The sequence below is a fragment of the Bombina bombina genome, chromosome 5 (assembly GCF_027579735.1).
Source record: "Bombina bombina isolate aBomBom1 chromosome 5, aBomBom1.pri, whole genome shotgun sequence".
Classification (NCBI taxonomy): domain Eukaryota; kingdom Metazoa; phylum Chordata; class Amphibia; order Anura; family Bombinatoridae; genus Bombina; species Bombina bombina.
In genome coordinates, this window is record NC_069503.1 from 173,315,940 (window position 1) to 173,339,902 (window position 23,963).

Below are 23,963 nucleotides of genomic sequence, written 5' to 3' on the forward strand. Positions count from 1 at the left end.
CTTGTGTGTGTGTGTGTTGTATGAAAGTATGTGTGTTGTGTGTGTTGTATGAAAGTGTGTGTGCATGTGTTGTAAGAGTGTGTGTGTTGTGTGTGTTGTATGAAAGTGTGTGCGCATGTGTTGTAAGAGTGTGTGTGGTGTGTATCTTGTATGAGAGTTTGTGTGTGTTACCTTTTACAACATTTTCAAGTTTGACTACAATCAGAAATAAAGTACACACACATTTTAGTCACTTTGCTAAATATTGTAGCTATCTTGTTGTATATATAGACTCTCCAAACTTTACTACCTCAATGGAAACTAGGCCCAAGGTGGCTTTCTCTGATTCTTAATAAAAATGGGTGCACTGCACATAAAATGCATACAACGATTACCCTTGTAATAGTCTCACAAAACCATTACACTTGTAACAGTATGCTTAAACTGTAGTTGTATGGTAAATTCCTACATCACTTTCCTTAAAGGGTAAATCTAGTCAAAAATAAACTCATGATTCAGACAGGGCATGTCATTTTAAACAACTTTCCAATTTACTTTTATCATCAATTTTGCTTTGTTCGCTTGGTATTCTTAATTGAAAGGTAAACCTAGGTAGGCTCATATGCTAATGTCTTAGCCCTTGAAGGCCGCCTCTTATCTGAATGCATTTTCACATTTGTCCACAACTAGAGGGTGTTAGTTCACGAGTGCCATATAGATAAGATTGTGCTCACGCATGTGGAGTTACCTAGGAGTCAGCACTGATTGGCTAAAATGCAAGTCTGTGAAAAGAACTGATATAAGGAGGCAGTCTGCAGAGGCTTAGATACATGGTAATCAGAGAGGTAAAAAGTGTATTATAACTGTGTTGGTTATGCAAAACTGGAGTATGGGTAATAAAGGGATTATCTATCTTTTTAAACAATAACAATTCTTGTGCAGACTGTCCCTTTAAGGAGGAGATTTTTTTTTTATCGATTACTGAAAAAGCAAGAATGACTCTTGTTCCGAAAGAAGCACAACAGAATATTTTGCACAATTTTAAAGACAACACATATCTTGCTGTAACAAACTAACCTCATTGATGTTGACATGTCCGTAAGGAGGTTTACGGTGCCGATACATCCAAAATGCCAAAAGAATGGCCATAGAGAGACCAGCGATAGGAAGAAGAGAATAAACCAAAATGTTGAGAAGAGAAGTTGTTGGTTGTGGCTTTGGGTCAAAGGGTTCTACAGACAGAGTAAAAAAAAAAGAAAGTGGTTATTCACAAGGTTTACTTTACACAGCCTATATACAGCATAATCCTATTAGAGAAAATAAAGCAGGTTTCAGAGATGATCTTTCTCTAATAACCCGATACCAGTATGGTGAATAGATGTAATCACAGTATTATTATTATTATTATTATTATTATTATCAGGTATTTGTAGAGCGCCAACAGATTCCGCAACGCTGACCGCTTTAAAAGCATACACTAGAGAGTGACTCAGTATGATGGTCTAGCTGCCTGTACATCTCAAGCGGTATCTGTTACAGAGATTCAGCTTAGGGCATAAAAAAATAAATACATATACTGTATATATTGTGAACACTACTAAGGACAATGCAGGACAGGAGGAAAAAAGGTTAAACATTGACACATTATTTAAAGGTACATTGGGAGGCAGAAATGTTTGTATTAGTGACCCTACATATTTAGTTGAAATAATCTTTATTGTCAAAAAGGAAGACAAGAGACATATCTAATACATCATGCCCCTAGTTCAGATAAACATATTTATATTCATTGTTACAGTCTCAGGACCTCTTATCATGTTCGATAAGACCCTACATATTTAAAGGGACACTGTACCCAAAAAAAATTTTTCTTGATTTGGATAGAGCATGACATTTTAAGCAACTTTCTAATTTACTCCTATTATCACATTTTCTTCATTCTCTTGGTATCTTTATTTGAAATGCAAGAATGTAAGTTTAGATGCCGGCCCATTTTTGGTGAACAACCTGGGTTGTTCTTGCTGATTGGTGGAAAAAAATCATCCCCCAATAAAAAAGTGCTGTCCAGAATTCTAAACCAAAAAAAAATAGCTTAGATGCCTTTTTTCAAATAAAGATAGCAAGAGAACGAAGAAAAATTGATAATAGGAGTAAATTAGAAAGTTGCTTAAAATTGCATGCCCTGTCTGAATCACGAAGGAAAAAATGTTGGGTTCAGTATCCCTTTAACCTCTGCAATAGGGTTAAACACATATGATAAAGTCATCTGCAGCTCCCCATTGGGTCTTTGTGTTTAAACCTTTTGAGGAGATTTAATTTTGACTTTAATGTCCCTTTAAACGCTTTAAAGGGACATTAAACACTAAATAAATACTAGTTAAAACGATGCATTCAAAGAAAAGATTAGTCTGAAAATAACATGTAGATGTATTTTTTAAATTTTCATTAACTGTTTAAATATTTACAAAATAAGTGCAGTTTTAGTGTCTATAAAACAATGGGCGCTGCCATGTGATTGATATATATATATATATATATATATATATATACATATAAATATTTCAAGTATCTAGAGAGGAATATTGAAGAGAACACAGTAGTGTTCTCTCCAAAAAAGACAGGGATTTCAGCACTCCATAGTTTGAAAAAATATTTTTAAGTCATTACACACATTCAAAAGAATTTATTGGATTTATTAAGAGCAGGTGTTCAAAAGGCCTTCGCGCAACCAAACAACTTCTGGGTCCCCTAAACCAAAACCACACAAGATAAGATATAAAAATTAAATTTATTATCAGTGCAAACAAAAAATAATAAAAAGAAACAAAAAAACACATACATTTAGAAATACATTAAATGCATAGATAAAGCTGGCCAGCTCACTCTGAGTTAACACGATGCAGATAAATGCCTAAAAATAGGCTACTGAATTATTAGGCAACACCCCTACCAGCGGGTAGCCCTGTATGCCTACAGGAATCTGCTACCATGGATAATATTGGGGATCCATGCATAATAAATCTATCAATACACAAATGAAAATGGCAACACCTTACTCAGAGGGTAACCCAAACTTACTTGGAAACCTTGTTACCTTGAGAGAAATCTGAGGATCTATGCCAGTCACTTGAATACTGTGCAGTTAAAGTATAACAAAGGCTACATGCTTAACATTTACACTCTGTGTTTGAGAAACAACACCCTGACCAGAGGGTAGCACCAATATTGCAAAAAGGTTCCAGCTACCATGGTACTAATTAGGGATCTATGTTTCTCTAATAAGAGATGTGTAATCACAGCATTTATAACAATTACATCGATAGTGCAAGCAATATGGGCTGTTAAGAAATTTGTTAGTAAAACTTTCCACATCCACTGTAGCCTTGTTCGAGGCTCTAATGTGTACAGTTTAGTACATTTTCCAGACAGTACATTCCATTTTTAGACTCGTAAGTCCGTGAATACTTTACAAATCACTTATTGCGCTTGAAATCCTCCTCCTTTTTAGGATGATGAAAATCCGGATGCGGTGCCTGCTTGCTGCTGCGGTTAGAAAGCTGTGTGCTGCATCGAATACCACTCAGGGGCTGGTTCTCAGCTGTGCAAATGACGTCACACGCCAATGGCCGTTTCACCCCCCCATGTGACCGAGTGTCATTGGGGCTTCCTCAGGGCGTGAAACGGGCGTTGGCGTGTGACATCATTTGCACAGCTGAGAACCAGCCACTGAGTGGTATTAGATGCAGCACACAGCTATGTGTTTAAAGGGCCATTAAACCCCACATTTTTCTTTCATGATTCAGATAGAGAATACAATTTTAAACAACATTCCAATTTACTTCTATTATCTAATTTGCTGCAATCTTTAAATATCCTTTGTTAAAGAAATAGCAATGCACATTGGGGAGCCAATCCTATGAGGCATCTATGTGCAGTCACCAATCAGAAGCTACTGAGCCTATCTAGATATGCTTTTCAGGAAAGAATATTAAGAGAATGAAGCAAATTAGCTAATAGAAATAAATTAGAAAGTTGTTTAAAATGGTATTCTCTATCTGAATTATGAAAGAAAAAAATGGGTTTAATGTCCCTTTAATGCTTCAGGTAGAGCATGCAAATTTTAAACAAATTTCTAATTCACTTCTATTATCAAATTTGCTTTGTGTTCTTGGTATCCTTTGAAACTGTCTGGAAATGCACGTTTGTAAAACAACAACATTTGTCATTTTCAGCCATTGGCCAATTGACATAAAACCCAACATTTTTCTTGATGATTCAGATAAAGATTACAATTTTAAAACACTTTCCAATTAACTTCTTTTATCAAATGTACTTCCTTTTCTTGGTACACGTTGTTGAAAAGCAGATAGGTGGCACTTTATGGCAGAAATTTGCACTTGGATGCTTTTAACAATGTTATACAATATGCAAACTCTGCTGCCATCTAGTGCTCAAATATACACTATTGTTAATAAGTAATCATGCAGCGCTACTGTCATAATGCTCCAGAAATGTGTATGCTCTTAAAGGGACATGGATCCCCATTTTATTTTCTTTCATGATTCAGATACAGCATACAATTTTAAACAACTTTACAATTAACTTATATGATCTAAGTTGCTTTATTCTCTTAATATTCTTTGTTGAAAAGCATACGTAGGTAAGCTCAGAACCTGGGAGTTAGCTGCTGATTGGTGGCTGCACATATATGTCTCTTGTCATTGTCTTACAAATGTGTTCAGCTAGCTCCCAGTAGTGCATTGCTGTTCATTCAATAAATACAAAAAAAAATTTGAAGGAAAATGTATAATAGAAGTCATTTTTAAAAAGTTTGTTCTATCGAATCACACAAAAAAAAAAAAAAAAAAAAAAAACACATTTTGGGTTTCATATCCCCTTAATCCAGGCCAACATGCACCAATCGGGAAGCTCTAAGATAGAATGATATGATGGAAAGTTGTTTAAAATGGTATGATCTATCTGTCCCTTTAACCCTGCCTACCTGTTTTTTAAACAAAGGATACAAAGAGAAAAAAGACAATTTGATAAAAGAAGTGAATTGTAAAATTTTTTGTTTGTTTTTTAAATTTGAAAATTGTATGTTCTGAATTGTGTAAAAAAAAAAAAAAAAACATCTGGATTTTGGGTTTTGTGACCACAGAGATATATGCGTGTACAAGCATAAAAATAATGACATTATAATAATGACATGCTTGTGCAATAATAAACAAATGCATCAAAGCAATATTTGTTTATTCCCCACACAGAGATTAAGAAAACAGCAAAATCCCCGCCTGGAGAAGCAAACATGAAGGACGTAGGAAGTGAGCCAATTAGGAGAAGCATTCCCAAGTAGTCACCAATCACCAGCTGTATCATGCTCAGGAAAGCTGTGAATCATGGCCACTGTAAGTTAAACCTTTTTTGAGGCAGTGTGGGGAGAAGCATTGGTGCAATAATAAAATATACTAATGAATTAGCAGGTTTTATTTGTGCACTTACAGATGTCCCTTTAACAGACCCATCCTCTCCGCATCATTACTAGAACAGTCAAGATTTTGCCTGAAGTTGTCTGACACCTGAACACCGTTAGGAACAAAACCCTGAAACTTGAAGAAAACTGCTGATCACCTACATTGTATATTAAATAAATACATAAAAAAGCCATTTTCAGGGAGAGTTCTTTTGTCTGCAGGAAGAGGTTACATTTTAATATTACAAAGAAGTGCACACCCACAGTAAGTACTAAAATGATTTATACAATAATGTTAATGCTTGAATTGAAGCTCTATAATCCAGTGACAGCATCGATTCCACGTCCTTTTAAGCTAAGACTCTTCCTATAAAGTGACAGCATAAGGCAGCTTTTCATAATTGTGTGGTATTCAGCTTCTGCCAACTATGGACTGAAAAATGACCCAATCCTGATGCCTCCTCTACAGCTGCATCACTCCGATTGTGTATTCAAAATGATCATTATTTATAAGGCGCCAACATATTAATCAGCGCTATGCTATATAATATATAGTGTCTATAAATAAGGGTAGAGCGGCACTTTCATGATTCAGACCACGCATTTCTTTAATAAGTTTTTTTTCTATTATCAGATTAGCTTCATTCTCGTCATATCCTTTGTTAGAAAACATAGCTAGATGAGTTCAGGAGAAGCAATTGACTACTGGGAGCTAGCTGGTGATTGGTAGCTACACACATGCAGCTTGTCAGTGGCTCATCAGATATGTTTAGCTACATTAAAGTAGTGAAAGCTGGTTTGGTAGCTACACACATATGCAACTTGTCAGTGGCTCACCAGATATGATTAGCTATATTACAGAAGTGCATACTGGTTTGGTAGCTACACACATATGCAGCTTGTCAGAGGCTCACCAGATATGATTAGCTACATTACAGTAGTGCATGTTGGTTTGGTAGCTACACACATATGCAGCTTGTCAGTGGCTCACCAGATATGATTAGCTACATTACAGTAGTGCATGCTGGTTTGGTAGCTACACACATATGCAGCTTTTCAGTGGCTCACCAGATCTGATTAGCTACATTACAGTAGTGCATGCTGGTTTGGTAGCTACACACATATGAAGCTTGTCAGTGGCTCACCAGATATGATTAGCTACATTACAGTAGTGCATGCTGGTTTGGTAGCTACACACATATGAAGCTTGTCAGTGGCTCACCAGATATGATTAGCTACATTACAGTAGTGCATGCTGGTTTGGTAGCTACACACATATGCAGCTGGTCAGAGGCTCCTCAGATAAGATTAGCTACATTACAGTAGTGCATGCTGGTTTGGTAGCTACACACATATGCAGCTTGTCAGTGGCTCACCAGATATGATTAGCTACATTACAGTAGCGCATGCTGGTGATTGGTAGCTACACACATATGCAGCTTGTCAGTGGCTCACCAGATATGATTAGCTACATTACAGTAGTGTATGCTGGTGATTGGTAGCTACACACATATGCAGCTTGTCAGTGGCTCACCAGATATGATTAGCTACATTACAGTAGTGCATGCTGGTTTGGTAGCTAAACACATAAGCAGCTTTTCAGTGGCTCACCAGATATTATTAGCTACATTACAGTAGTGCATGCTGGTTTGGTAGCTAAACACATAAGCAGCTTTTCAGTGGCTCACCAGATCTGATTAGCTACATTACAGTAGTGCATGCTGGTTTGGTAGCTACACACATATGAAGCTTGTCAGTGGCTCACCAGATATGATTAGCTATATTACAGTAGTGCATGCTGGTTTGGTAGCTACACACATATGAAGCTTGTCAGTGGCTCACCAGATATGATTAGCTACATTACAGTAGTGCATGCTCTGGTTTGGTAGCTACACACATATGCAGCTGGTCAGAGGCTCCTCAGATATGATTAGCTACATTACAGTAGTGCATGCTGGTTTGGTAGCTACACACATATGCAGCTTGTCAGTGGCTCACCAGATATGATTAGCTACATTACAGTAGTGCATGCTGGTGATTGGTAGCTACACACATATGCAGCTTGTCAGTGGCTCACCAGATATGATTAGCTACATTACAGTAGTGTATGCTGGTGATTGGTAGCTACACACATATGCAGCTTGTCAGTGGCTCACCAGATATGATTAGCTACATTACAGTAGTGCATGCGCTGGTTTGGTAGCTACACACATATGCAGCTGGTCAGAGGCTCCTCAGATATGATTAGCTACATTACAGTAGTGCATGCTGGTTTGGTAGCTACACACATATGCAACATGTCAGTGGCTCACCAGATATGATTAGCTACATTACAGTAGTGCATGCTGGTTTGGTAGCTACACACATATGCAGCTTGTCAGTGGCTCACCAGATATTATTAGCTACATTACAGTAGTGCATGCTGGTTTGGTAGCTACACATATATGCAGCTTGTCAGTGGCTCACCAGATATGATTAGCTACATTACAGTAGTGCATGCTGGTTTGGTAGCTACACACATATGCAGCTTGTCAGTGGCTCACCAGATATGATTAGCTACATTACAGTAGTGCATGCTGGTTTGGTAGCTACACACATATGCAGCTTGTCAGAGGCTCACCAGATGTGTTTAGCTACAACACAGTATGCTGCTCTGGAGCAGACATTTAAGTTTTTCAGAAGTTAAAGGGACATTAAACACAATTTTCTTTTTCCTTCATGATTAGACAAAGCATGTGATTTTAAACAACTTTCCAGTTTACTTCTACTATCTAATTTGTTTTGTACTCTTGGTATCCCTTGTTGAAAGGCATATCTAGGTAGGCATAGGAGCTGCTGATTGATGGCTGCACATATAAAAAAATGTCTAATTTCATTGGCTCACCCAATGCGTTGACTAGCTCCAAGTAGTGCATTTATGCTTTATTTCAACAAAGGATGCAAAGAGAAAGAAGCTAATTAGATAATAGAAGTAAACTGGAAATTTGCTTTAAATTTTATTCACTATCTGAAACTTGAAATAAAAAATCTGTGGTTCATGTCCCTTTAAAAACACAGTTGTTATGTACAAGCAATAGTGCTAAAATAAAATGTTCTAATACAGAGTATTTTCCTTTTGTACGTACGTCCCTCTAATGGGTATTTACAGTGTTACTATACTGGGATTGCCCAGTCGCTGCATTATTAAGGAGCAGAGGTGAAATTTCAGTGGTAGATTAGTTTTTAGGGACACAAGGAGCTCTGAAAATCTCAGAGGAATTTTCTGTAAGTAAAATCCCAACCCATTATTTTGTCTTAACATTTAAGAAGCACTTGGCTTTTTTTAATGAACTCAGACCAGCACCTTTTGCAAGGACCAGGTGTGGGTAAACTAAATTATAAGAAACAGAAGTAGCCAGGCCGAATTCGTTAGGAACAAAGGGTTTTCATGCAGATACTCTAAGGATTTCAAAACCAATGATACTATCAGGGTAGCAAGACTCTTGGGGTTTGTGCTGAATTAATGGGATACTCTGGCATTTTATTTCCAGCTGTTGCCTATTATTAGAAGCTGTCGTTTTAAGACCAGATTACAAAGCAGCTTTGGTACTGGCTCTTATTGAGAACGTAAGAGCATCGATTTAAAGGGACAGTTAAGTCCAAAATAAACTTACATGATTCAGACAGAGCAGGCAATTTTAAGCAACTTTCTAAATTTACTCCTATTATACATTTTTCTTTGTTCTCTTGCTATCTTTCTTTAAAAAGCAGGAATGTAATGCTCAGCAGCCGAACCATTTTAGGTTCAGCACCCTGGATAGCACTTACTAATTGGTGCCTACATTTAGCCGCCAATTATCAAGTGGTACCCAGGTGCAATATTTCATGTTACAGGAAGCCATGTTGGCTGCGAATGGTATTCAAATAGCAAGCGAGAATACAAACACGCTTGAATGCTCACTACCTACTTGCTGGCGACCCTTATTGTAAGCAATGGAGGAAACAGAACCAGATAGTGGTACAGAAAGAAAGTACTTTAAATCCAAAGCACCTCATTCCATTTAATCTTTTTTGTCTCTGGGCACACTTTAAAGGGACATGAAACCCAACTTATTTCTTTCATGATTTAGAAAGAACATGACAATTTACTTTTATTAGCTAATATGTTTCATTCTCTTGATATCCTTTGTTGAAAAGCATATTTAAAAATAGACTCAGTAGCTGCTGATTGGTGGCTCACCCATGTCCATTGCTATTTCTTCAGAAAAGGATATCTAAAAAATAAAGCAAATTAGATAATAGAAGTAAATTGGAATGTTGTTTAAAATTGTATTCTCTATCTGAATCATGAAAGACACATTTTGGGTTTCATGTCCCTTTAAGTTACAGAAAAAAGAAAAAATGAAAATTAGCCAACACTGCACTACATGATGAATGGACAAAAACGTTGTAGCAGCATGTGACAAAAGAAATGAGACACACTAAAATATCTTTGCATAAAAAGGTTAAAGCTTTTTGAATTGATACTGAAAGGCAGAAATAGAACATATTTATGTATAAAAATGTTCTTCGAAAGAGAACATAATAAACAAAATCAGGATTGATATCTGCAATTATTGAGTCTGCAATAATTGGAAGTGATAACTAGCAACAAAAAACAAAACACTGCAGATCACAGCACATATACTGTAAATACATAGTAACATTACTAGCCATACAGGTATTCAGGTTATTTATTCCTACCACTGGTCAGTGTTGACCCCTTGCACTGTAACTTTTGTCCAACATCAATTGTTCCCTCTAGCAACTAATGCAGCAAAGGGACATTAGATATGTCTTGTCCTACAAAACTAAAGTCTATAACCTAGGTTTTCTTTAAAATGCCACAAATTAATACCTGCAATTTGCAGCATTTTGAAGAATACTTTGCTTTTTGGAACTCTAGGGAGTGGGGGGGCAAGAACAATTTATACACAAAAGCGAGTCGTAAATGTTTAAAAAGATAGATAATCCCTTTATTACCCATTCCTCAGTTTTGCATAACCAACACGGTTATAGTAATATACATTTTTACCTCTGTACTTATCTTTTAGCTAAGCCTCTGCAGACTGCCCCCTTATCTCAGTGCTTTTTTTTTTTTTTACAAGCTAACATTTTAGCCAATTAGTGCTGGTACCTGTATAACTCCACGGGAGGGAGCACAATGTTATCTAGGACACATGAACTAACACTGCCTGGCTGTGAAAAGCTAATAAAATGCTCTGAGATAAGAGGTGGCTTGCAGGGGTTTATAAATAATAATAATAGGCAGATATTTAGAGGTTTAGATAGTATATATAAATATAATCATGTTGGTTGTGGAAAGCTGAGGAATGGGTAGTAAACGCATTATCTATCTTTTTAAACAATAATTAAAAAAAATCCAGTAGACTGTCCCTTTAATGAGTATTTATAGTGACAAAACAGAATATAGGATAGCTCCTATCATACAGAGCATACGTTACCTCTAAGGTGAATAAGTCAGATAAACAGTGTATGTTACACCGGCACTTACCTAAGTCGGGTAAATGAATAAACTTCTCATTGCAATAGTTGACTTCACAACAGCAGAAAAATACTTGAGGATTTTCTTCCTTTGCTATACATTCCTCCCTAAAGGTTAAAAGAAAAAGCAGTGTGTATTAATGACAGAGAAGTAATATAGCAAGGTCTTGTTCATGCAATCCTGAATCCTTGAAATTTGCATTTGCAACATAATAACACTTACACTTCAGTTGTTCTACAAATACTGACAGATGGCTTTTTAAGGCAACGTACAAATAAATTGTCATTCATAAAACAAATATTACCTTGATTTGTTTGTGCGCTTTATAAATATACATAAACATGTTTATTTCTCCTGAAAAATAGATAACATTTATTTTTTTAATTAATTCAATAGCAGTTCCCTTTTATATAGAACAAAATATGTGTATAATGACACAGCAAACGTATCTGCAGCTAGCTTTTATAATTTACCAAAAGCACTGATTTTCTTGTTCATTTATGTAGGACATACAAAACCAAGATACAGCATCAGAAATCAATCTCCCAGTGGTGGTGGGGCATGAGGAGACCAGCCAATTTGAAAGGCTGCTCATGCAGCTGTTTTGAATACAATTATTTTTATAAGATGCATGCTTAAACACAAGCAGACTCAATCCCTAATCGCAAACCCTATGCTCTAACTGACTAATCCCAAACACAAATTTCTGATACTGAAAGGGACAGTCTAGTCAAAACTAAACTTTCATGATTCAGATAGGGCAAGTCATTTTAAACAACTTTCCAATTTACCTTTATCATCAATTTTGATTTGTTTAGTATTCTTTGATGAAAGCTAAACCTTGGTAGGGTCATATGATAATTTCTAAGCCCTTCAAGACGTCTCTTATCTGAATGCATTTTGACATTGTTTCACAACTAGAGGGTGTTAGTTCACGAGTGCCATATAGATAACATTGTGTTCACGCCTGGGAGTTACCTAGGAGTCAGCACTGATTGGCTAAAATGCAAGTCTGCAAAAAGAACTTTCGGCAGTCTGCAGGGTCTTAGATACAAGGTAATCACAGAGGTAAAAAGTATATTAATATAACTGTTTTGGTTATGTAAAACAGGGGAATGGTAAATAAAGGGATTATCTATCTTTTAAAACAATAACAATTCTGGAGTAGACTGTCCCTTTAAACCAAAACCCTAAACTCTAGCTCTAGTCACTAAACCATAACCACAATCGCTAAATGCAAACACCAATCACTAATCCAAGTCCCTAAACCCGAACACCAAGGAAAACCTAACATACATGGTTCCTACTGGGGGGGTGCATTACTGAAGATGGACGGATTTGCACAGATCTCATAGTGCGTTGAACTTTCACCAGAATACATGCAGTTCCGGAAAAAGCTGAATCCCAAAAGCTGACGCCTTCTTCAGCAATTGCAAACCCCTAGTTCCTACAGTAAAATATATGGCTGTAGACTTTCCGGATTGTTTCACTGACCTCAGGGTTTAACAAATACAAGAAGCCAAGGAGCCTAACATAATACGTATGGCTAATTTTTGTATTATTCTGCGTCTATCTACACCAACATTCTTCCTTGGACCCCAACAACATGTGGAATAAATGTGCTAACCCCTGTTCTACATATATCCCTATATAAAATCATTGCGTTGCCCCTAAAAGACACATATCACTGACTGCTCAGTATTCTTAGTGCTTCTTACATTCCTTACAAATTTGTCAACCTCTGTAATAAGGTCAAGCAAAATCTCCTGCACGAACAAAAGAATTAATAATTGAAGAAATGCCCTAGACAAGCTAGGGTCAGAGAAACCTTGAGAACACCCAGACATAGCATCTACAGCCTCCAAATGCACGGCTCAGTCTAAAACAAAACCAGCAGTACTTTATTATCTTTCTTTATCCTGAAAATCAGTTTCTGCAGACAGCTCAAGCCCTGTGTAATTCTCATAAAAGCATATGCACTTTCCTTATTCACTTTAGTTCCCCTCAGTCTTGCCATCTCTTTTGACAAACACTATCTGTTACCTAAATTTTCCTGCTGTTTTACCAGGAGCACAGGCGACATTTGAGGGAATGCTCCCTTAAAGGGATAGTCTACACTAATATTAAAGTTACATAGTTATGGGGGGGGCGTGTTTCACCATTGACCAAGATGGCTGCTTTCAATATTGGCTGTGATTTAGTGCAATTAAACCAGCTGTTTATTGCCTAACCAACATATAATTTACATCTTCACTGAGTGTTATCATTCAGATCAACATCTGAGGAGCAGGTCTATATATATTTTTTCTACGACAACTCAGCCCAGCAGACCATAATAGAGGAGGTACGCAGTGGAGGAATGTTCCTATGGGAGATCACCCTCCACAACTGCTACAGACACAGAAGAGCCTCTTGCAAAACAAAGTGGCGGAACCGCTGCTAAGCTATACAGAGAGACTGGAGGCTGAGGATCCACAACTGGCTATATGGTCAGATTCCACTCACGTAACATCGGAACAACCTCCCGCTGAGTGTGAAGTGCCGGTGGCTGAGCAGAGAGAGGGTCAGCCGCGAGATGGAGGTCTGTTAAAATATACGTGTTGTGCTGGGTCTACACTGATGACCGTGGCTCCAGCTGAAATGTCTACAAATTTGAGGGAGAGTTACTCAGAGACCATGGGGATTTCAGATCAATCCATGACTACCGATAGTAAGCATCAGTCTGTAACAGATTTTACCAATACTACCGCAACCGCTAGTGTGTGGTTTGTTAGACATGGGCCCTCATTTCACTTATATTGTAGCCTGATCACCCGTTTGTCATTGCCTAGTTCTCATCTTCTACCAAACCTGACAAAAATGTTGGACTGTTTGCCACGTCAAAGAGTTGGAGTGGGATGACAGCGGCTACAACTCTGATACATAACCCGTTTTACTAAGGGTAATATGGTCCTTTACTTTACTTTTACAAGAAGACTCTGTCTGACCCTTGAAATCTAGTTATAAACTCATACTCGCTTTGGGTGACTTGTAGTAATTTTTGTTCTATTATACCTATTGTCTGCTGTAAAACTATGCCGCCACTGCGGTCAAGGCAGCTGGTATTTACTTGACTCAGTTAACATATGCTTCTAGACCAGGGAGTACAGAATAGGCAGTAGCTTTTACCACACTATTTGGAAACGATACTGAGTTCTGGGGTGATATGAGGTATGGCAATATAGAATTAAGAACCCACCTTACAGGCTGATATACAAATAGATTACTAGTTATCAGATAGCTTACTAATTCTCCTAGCTATTAGCTCTGGGACTCTTGGATTACGGACAACAAAATAATCGTAGGGATAAATTTTAGTTGGCAGTCCCCTAATCATTGTAAGCCATTTATTAGTTCTACCGTACATCCTCTAATCCCACTTTGATATCACTGAAGTCAAATTACATGTCCCCTTATCCATCCTTATAACTACCCCTTCATTATTTACTAAACACATTAATTAGCCCAATAGGGGTGAACACTCAGCAATAGGGGCACTCCTTTTATTATTTAGTGGTATGTGCTTAGGGGATAGTTTGGTTAACCACAATATAAATCCTAAGGTTTTTCTTATGGGACCCACATATGATCTCATATACTTCAGACTACCCTCTTTCAAATGTTAGATATAGGTCTATATGAGGACCAAAAGCGGCCTCCTGAGCTATAGAGAGGGTTCAAATGTTGTTTGACATTTTTTTTCACATAAAGGAATGTTGATAGTTCTCTTAATGCTCTAATTAATTATGTTATTCCTTATGTTTTCCTGTAACATGCTGTGGCCAATCTTCTCTTTCATTTTTATTCTAATGTTGTGTTGCCGCAATTTGATATTTGTATGTCAACAATTGAACTTCAATAAAAAAAAAAGTTACATAGTTATAATCCTTGCCCCCAGAGTATTCTTTTGTACCTGCTTCACAGTATGCATTCCACACTGGATTACAAGATATTTCAAAAAGTTATGTGGATTCACAAGTAAACTTCGTCTTGCGTCCCTTGTGTTTTGCGCATGCGCTTTTTGCATGTAGTAACGTCACTGTGCCGAGAAATCCGGGAAAATTTGAGAGCATTATACTAGTTCCTAAGGATGAGTGTGTGTGCATCGTTGCTCTGAAGACAAGCGATCTGATCATCATGGAACATGAGTGTGTCTTTCCTGGTGTCCCAAGACAAAATTGGTCACAAAGTGACTCGTTCTGAGGCTCAGCGCTGTGGTAACATAGGTGAGGAGTTTAGTTGTTAGCATAATTTAGTTACAGCATAAGAGGAGGCTTGACAACCATCAATCGCACACAGGATTTGACCAGACCCACATATATACACTACTGTGCTAAAACAACAAATCTAATGATGGCCTAATACTTTTGGAATGGTATAATGACCATATACAATTATTTCTCAGACACTTTTTTTTTTTTTAGAATACAACCAGAAAATACAGGATGTATGTATGCAGTATTAAAATACAGAAAAGAAAAAAAAAACAGAAAAAAAAAACAGCTTATATAGGCTTAAGTGGCAAGTATTTAGTGTGACCTTCCCTTACACTTGAGCAATAGCAGGAAACCAGTTCTCGTAAACCTAAATAGAATGGAGACCCTAACCAATGTCATTGCTAACACCTGTATTTGTCCTACTATTTCATGTCAAAATGAATGCTGTGCAAGGTCTAGTACACCAGGTTTGTGCAAGACATGCTTGAGGATAACATAGACGTGGTATGAGTTTAATTCATTGGAAGCTTGCTAATAAGACCAACTTTCGATCTCATTCCATTTAAAATGCCAAAGATCACAGAATTTAAGACAAGGCCACTCTCAAAGGGAAATCGGAAAACAAACTGGATACTCAAGATTTGGTATTCAAGCTGTTAAAAAGAAATTTGAAAATCAGGAGAGATCAAGCACAAAAAAAAAGTACTGGCAGGCCAAGAAAACTTTCAAAATCTGATGAGAAGCTTCTCAAAGTTTCTTCTTTGAGAGACCAGAAAAAGTCCAGGAAGGACCTGGCTCAGCATCTGACAGCTTCATTGGAATGCCAAGTTGACCCTTCTACAGTCCGAAGAAGCTTGATGAGGAATGGTCTTTGTGAAAGGGTAGCATCCAAAAAAGTGCTTTTTTGGAAGGGAAACAGGGTAAAAAAGGCTAAGATATGCTAAAGCTCACAAAGATTGGAATGAAGATCAGTGGAAGAGAGTATTATGGAGCGACGAATCCAAGGTCTACATTTTTTAGTCTAATCATCGACAATATGTGAGAAGAAGAGTTAGAGAGAGATGGAAGAATGAGTGCTTGCGGTCTTCAGTAATACATGGTGGAGGTTCTGTCCTGGTTTGGGGCTGCATTTCTGCCAGTGGTGCTGGCAATATTTTCCGAATAGATGGGATCATGATGATGAAAATTACAGACAGGTTTTAATTCATCATGTCATGCCTTCTGGAAAGCACCTAATGTTGAATTAATTTATTTTTCAGCATGATAATGATGCAGTGAAATCATATTTGGAGAGAAAAACAGCTGATAAAACACTGACAGTAATGGACGGCCTCCATAGTGTCCAGACCTGATTATTACAGAGGCAGTTTGGGATCACCTAGACAGAGAAATAAATAAGACAACCTAAATCTAAAGAAGTACTCTGGAAACTGCTGAAAGACTGGTATAATATACCAGAAGACTACTTCAAAAAACTTCCAGACAGTCGCCTCAAAAAAAAGAGTTCAAGATGTGATTAGTGCCAAGGGAGGTCACACTAAATACCGACTTTTGCCTAAAGATGCCATTTTGTTCTGAAAATTGTGTTTTTTTTATACATTATATATATATATATATATATATATATATATATATATATATATATATATATATATATGTGTGTATATATATATATATATATATATATATATATATAAATAAAAATGTAAACACACACTAGGTTACTCTATACAGAACTCATCAAAAGATCTCAGTAGTTAAAGGGCCATAATACCCAAATGTTTAAACACTTGAAAGTGATGCAGCATAGCTGTAAAAAGCTGACTAGAAAATATCACCTGAAAATCTCTATGTAAAAAAGAAAGATATTTTAACTCAAAAGTTTCTCAGTAGCCACATCCCATTGTAAATGACTTCTAAGCAGCATATCAGTATGTCTGTCCCAGGACAGCCGAAGGGATGAGCCTTGTGCGCACTCATGTTATTTCCCTATTCAGTGTAAAGAAGTTTACAATGAAATCTCATGAGAGTTAAGTCAAATCTCATCAGATCACAGTAAGAGAGTTCATGACCTCAGCACTGCTGATTGGCTGCAGTTCATTTCTTCATTTTTTTTTTTACCTGCAGCGGGGAGCAGCTGAGTATAACTTTTTACACAGAACTTACTCTGCTGAGCGGAGGAGATTGTGGGGTAAAATATCTTCCTTTTTTACATAGAGATGCTCAGGTGATATTTCCCTGTCAGCTTTTTACAGTTATACTGCATCAGTTTCAAGTGATTTAGCATATGAGTATTATGTCCCTTTAATTTATTGGCTGCCAGAACAGGTATGAAAGCGTTGGCAGTCAAAGAGTTAAATGCATTTCACTGTTTTCACTGCATGAATTTGACAAATCCACTATATTTTGACCAAAATCATTCTAATGGTATAACAGAAGGCATGGATCATGTGTACGGCGAAAGCAGCAGAGGAAACGCAAGAAGTTGCAGCTGGAAGAACTGGTTCAATACTAAATATGTTCCCCAGCTTTTCCGGTATTGCTCTGCTGGTATTACATACACTGAGCATGTGCAATAGGTACCGCATGATGTTATCGACTAACACAGGCACGAGAGCAATCTATAGGGAAGAAGACGTCAGTAAGAGGAGTTTAGGGGCCATCTTTACTTTTAGAACGGTGCTAAATATTTTGAAATATCTTGTAATCTGGTGTGGACTGAATACTGTAAAGCAGGTACTAAAGAATACTCTGGGGGCAAGGATTATAACTATGTAACTTTAATATTAGTGTAGACTGTCCCTTTAATTATGCCATTATAGCATGATTAAGGGAGCAATCCTGAAAACATCGCCAGTGCCTGTATTTCTATTACCTTAAATAAACTGTTTGTAGTGTATTGTGGTGATGCTACACTTTTGTCGTATTTGGATTATGGATTGGGAGTTTTGGTAGTGACTCCCGTTAGCGTGCACTAACTCTGGTGCTTGCTATATCGCTGTTTTTATGAATTATTCAGCTTTAAACAGTTTATTCTACAAGGCAAATAAATACATAAAACACCACATGTGTGATATCCACACCATCACTTGCTTAAAGACATGACTAAGCATTCTTACATTGTGAGATAAATAAAAAATAAATAAAAGATAGACAAAGCTGGAAACTTAAAGGGACAGTTTACTCAAAAATTTTCTTCCCTTTAATTTGTTCCCAATGATCCACTTTACCTGATGGAGTGTATTAAATTGTTTACAAGTAACTCCTTTACCCTTATATTGGCATTTGAAATTGTAAATTTAGCATGTGGTATCCCCACCTATTTTGAAAGTTTGTGGCCGCGCGTACCAGCTATAGATAAGCTTTGTAAACACAGCCAGCAGAAGAAATTACACTCCCAGTGTGATAAAGCAGAGATAAGGTAATAAAATGTTGATTTTCCATTGTTCTCTCAAAGTACTGGTGATTGTTTTATGGACAGATGTAAGATAAAGAAGCAGGTATATGTACACAATGTGATACAGTAATAAGATCAGATTATACCTACAAGCTCAACCTATTTTATTAGGCTGTGGCTTCAAAACACAAAATCAGAGCTTTAATATACAGAAATAAACCTCAAAAAGCTAATTTTCATACATTTTTTACTCTGCAGTTGGTAAAAAAAGCAATTGTAAACACATTAAGGGAAAAACTATTTTACAGTATACTGTCCCTTTAAGATGAAATCAAAAAAGTGTTCATAGATAGTAACTGACTGAGAACTATGTCATTCATTTATCAAAATGATAGAAATTGACAGTTTTTCTTACCTACTCTCTCAGGCAAAAGAACTACATAGTTATGGTGAGCATAGGACTTTTTATTTTTTAAAGCCGGTTAAGAATTTGCAATTCGGCTGGATAAAATACCCTATTTCTATGTATTGTGATTTATTTCTTAATATATTCCCAAATACAGGTAGCCCTCAGTTTACGCCGGGGTTAGGTTCCAGAAGGAATGGTTGTAAATTGAAACCGTTGTAAATTGAAACCCAGTTTATAATGTAAGTCAATGGGAAGTGAGGGAGATAGGTTCCAGGCCCCTCCTTGTCATAAGTAACACCTAATACATTTTTTTTAAAGCTTTGAAATGAAGACTTTAAATTCTAAACATTATAAACCAATCAAAATAATCACACAACACAGAATATGTAATTAAACTAAGTTAAATGAACAAAAACATTTGCTAAACAGAATTATAAACCTAATAAAATAATCACACAACACAGACTTCACTTGCATTTTTCTGCAAACAGTTCTTTCTATGCATTCCAATCTGGACTGATTTATAGACAGGAAGATCTTGTTCCTTTGAAATCTGCTCGATAGATCAGGTCTGGTTAAACTGATTCATTTCAGCTTGCTTGGCTTTGCTGCAACACAAGCAGACAGCTCCACCTACTGGCTATTTTAATAAATGCTTTTCAATAGCAGTCACATTACTGGAAAAAAAGGTTGTTATTCTGAAACGGTGTAAATTGAACCGTTGTAAAACGAGGGCCACCTGTAGGGGAGCTTAAAGGGACATTAAACACTTTGAGATGGTAATATAAAATGATAAATTGTATATAATAAAACAACTCTGCAATATACTTTCATTATTTATTTTGTCATCTTTGCCTGTAATTCCATTCTAAAATTGTGAGCTTTTCAGTTCCTGTTAGAAATGGAAGTGCAGAACACTGTTAAATCCAGCACAACCATTGGCGGCACACTCTAGTGACCTATTTATAACTGTCCCTAATTGGCCACAGCAGAGAAGGTAACACAAGTTACAACATGGCAGCTCCCAGTGTTTTATAGACACTAAAACTTTACACTTATTTTGTCACTTTTTAAACAACTAATGAAACTTAGTCATGGACCAATCTTTTCTTTGAATACATCATTCTATCCAGCATGTATTTAGTGTTTAATGTCCCTTTAAGGGCCCTTGAGGTGGGGTTAGTAATATTCAAACCTCTCTACCTTATCTCACCCTCAAGACCCATCATTTAAAGGCAATTGCCTGCTCTTTGAAGCTGTACAATTTCAGCACATTTTTAAGAATATAAAATACACACATTTTTAATGAGGGGACATCTAGGCACATGTATCAGGCCACCAAAGAAAGACCCCCCAAGACTTGTCTTGTTTTACAGCCCAGAAGCCTCTCTTTAAATAAAGTAAATATAGCAAATATGGTGATCACCTGGTATGAATTAAGGTGAATTTATTTGAGTAGAGGTTCATGGGAGCCCATATTAGCAGATCAATGCTACATACACAAACACAATAGAACTTGTTTGTAAGGAGATAACCCCTTATTCTTTTTTACAATAGAATTAAGTGATGCCTTGGAGCTCATGGGCTTTTCTTATCTTTGTCTGAATAAGGAGTCTATGAGGTCTGAACTGCCATTACTATTTAGTTATTTTGAAGACCAGTAAGTGCTTCCTTTTTTCTTATGCCTTGTTTGGGGAAATGCATCCTGGGAAGGTGTGAATGTAATATATACCCAGAATTACATATACATAGACACACAAAATGTGCAACACTTACATAAGCTGTAGAAACCATTAAAGTGACATAAAAGCCAAAACATATTTCATGATTCAGATAGAACAAACAATTTTAAACAACCTTCTAATTTACTTCTATTATAAAATGTTCTTTGTTTTCTTGTTATCCTATGTTAAAAAGCAGGGATACAAGCTCAGGAGTGTGCACAAGTATACAGCACTATATGGCAGCAGGTTTGCTGCAATGTTGTACTTTAGAAAGAGCACTAGATGGCAGCACTATTTCCTGTCATGTTGTGCTTCCGGCACGCTCACGCTTACCTACCTAGGTAGTTTTCAATAGACAAACGCCACCGACCATTTACTTAATTTGGAGGAGCCAATCTGGGCAACAATGCTAGCCACTGTCAAAGATAGTTAAGAATTAAATTGCTGTGCCGTTATCTGATAAAGCCACTTAGGAAAATATATGTAGCAGGGTTAACACAGATGTCATCAGGGTGCATTTCCAGTCCTGAGAATTAGAAATTGCTTTGTTTTTCAGAGCTAAATTGAATGAAAATGGGGCAAAATAAATAATGGAATATATTGTAAAGCTATGACATAATGCATAACTAAACATTTTATATAAAAATCTCAAGGTGTTTACTGTCCCTTTAAACATTAGTTGTTAAAGGGACAGTGAACACCTTGTAATTAAAATATTTTTAAGTAGTCTTCCAACAGATTAACATATCAGCAGAATCTTAACATTTTTAGAACAGATTAACACATTGTTTGCTGCAGTTGTTTCTCAATGGTCAAACTTTTCTTGTTTGGATGAGCCAATCCAGATTTAGCAGAAATAATGATCTTAACTGCAAATTAGGAAGACACAAGGTGTGGCTTGAAGCTCTGTGCTCTTTCCGTTTTTATAAAGTTGTAGTACTATTTATAAATAAGCATTTTATACTACAAACTCTTTGTTTATAGTTCTTTAAGCTGCATAACAAAACATTAAAAAAATCTGTAAAAAGTAAATTAAACAATCATTTAAAATCTGTAGAAAACATAACCTCTAGGTTGCAATATACTGTGAGCCAAAATCTTCATGGTTTAGTTACAAAAATTACGCTTTAATGAGTTTTGAAAAGGCTACTGAAGTAACTCTGCGTTCTCAATTATTGGATCGTATTTTTAAAGCCTCACTAGCATTTGAAAGGGAAATGCGCTTATTCAATTTCTTAGTCTAGCTGATAACAGACATTCTGTGGGCAAGACGAGCACTTGCATTTAACTGATGATTATCATCATTGTACAGTATGTGAATTCCTGTAGCTACCAGGTAATAAATAACCCATCTGTATTATCATGTCATTTATATTCTGTATATGCTCAACTTTGGAGCCCCATCACATAATACATTTTGCAATATATACACAATTTAGTTGCTCCACTGCTCAGTATAAATTCAAACCATCTGTCCCTGCAGCATTAGGGAATCAATCTAAAATCATTACAGTAGAGCTTGAAAAGCAAAGTCTACAGTAACCTGACAGTTTTATAAACCAGACTCATTTTGCAAATGGCCAAACACTGAAACATGGCTGGTTACACAAACTGAACCATAGATCTTGTAAAAAATGTATATATTTGCAGAGCAGGAGGTTTCAGAGTTTTAACCAGAGACTTAATAGGAGGTGGAAAAATCCCAAGAGACAGTGAGTGTAGACTGATATTTATTTACAACTCCAAAGAGACTTTGAAAATCAGACTGTCTCACTCTATATGTGTTCTCTGTGAGACCTCTAAAAAAAAATCTGTCTGGTTCCAAAACTCTAGATATCTCGTGATATATAGTTTACATTGGAGCAGATGAGGAGCTATTGCACATGCATGCCATTTTCTGTATCGGGAGCACGCATTGCTCACTACTTATAGAGCGGGTGGGACTCTCTACGTCACAGTGTAACTGAAAGCAGCAATGAAGGGGGGGAGGCAGAGGAAGCTAATTTGCGAGGTAGGAAGAAAAAGTAAAAAAAAAATATAAAAATACTGAGGCTCAATATTAACAATAAAGTTAGCGGTTGAACTCATCACATGATTCAAAATCACTAAATTTACCATAACTTTAAACAACTTTCTAATTAACTTCTATTATTAAATTGTATTTGTTATCTTCATATCTTTTGTTGAAAAACATAATTTATGTAAGAACATACCTGATAAATTCATTTATTTCATATTGGCAAGAGTCCATGAGCTAGTGACATATGGGGTATACAATCCTACCAGGAGGGGCAAAGATTCCCAAACCTCAAAATGCCTATAAATACACCGCTCACCACACCCACAATTCAGTTTAACGAATAGCCAAGAAGTGGGGATGATAAAGAAAGGAGTAAAAAGCATCAACAAAGGAATTTGGAAATAATTGTGCTATATAGAAAAAAAATCATAACCACCAAAAAAAAGGGTGGGCCTCATGGACTCTTGCCAATATGAAAGAACATAATTTATGTAAGAACTTACCTGATAAATTCATTTCTTTCATATTAGCAAGAGTCCATGAGCTAGTGACGTATGGGATATACATTCCTACCAGGAGGGGCAAAGTTTCCCAAACATCAAAATGCCTACAAATACACCCCTCACCACACCCACAAATCAGTTTAACGAATAGCCAAGAAGTGGGGTGATAAGAAAAAAGTGCGAAAGCATATAAAATAAGGAATTGGAATAATTGTGCTTTATACAAAAAAATCATAACCACCACAAAAAAGGGCGGGCCTCATGGACTCTTGCTAATATGAATGAAATGAATTTATCAGGTAAGTTCTTACATAAATTATGTTTTCTTTCATGTAATTAGCAAGAGTCCATGAGCTAGTGACGTATGGGATAATGACTACCCAAGATGTGGATCTTTCCACGCAAGAGTCACTAGAGAGGGAGGGATAAAATAAAGACAGCCAATTCCTGCTGAAAATAATCCACACCCAAAATAAAGTTTAATGAAAAACATAAACAGAAGATTCAAATTGAAACCGCTGCCTGAAGTACTTTTCTACCAAAAACTGCTTCAGAAGAAGAAAATACATCAAAATGGTAGAATTTAGTAAAAGTATGCAAAGAGGACCAAGTTGCTGCTTTGCAAATCTGATCAACCGAAGCTTCATTCCTAAACGCCCAGGAAGTAGAAACTGACCT

General features: G+C 36.6%; 1 protein-coding gene across 1 annotated transcript in view; it reads right to left on the minus strand.

Moving 5' to 3' along the window:
• The window catches only part of ACVR2B (activin A receptor type 2B), a 359,769-nt gene that overhangs the window by 125,444 nt on the left and 210,362 nt on the right, over positions 1-23,963 (minus strand). The window contains exons 3-4 of the mRNA XM_053713788.1: positions 10,986-11,083; positions 1,057-1,211 (exon numbers count right to left, since the gene is read on the minus strand). Of these exons, the coding sequence (XP_053569763.1) occupies positions 1,057-1,211; positions 10,986-11,083 (253 nt within the window). The remainder of the gene's footprint in view (positions 1-1,056; positions 1,212-10,985; positions 11,084-23,963) is intronic.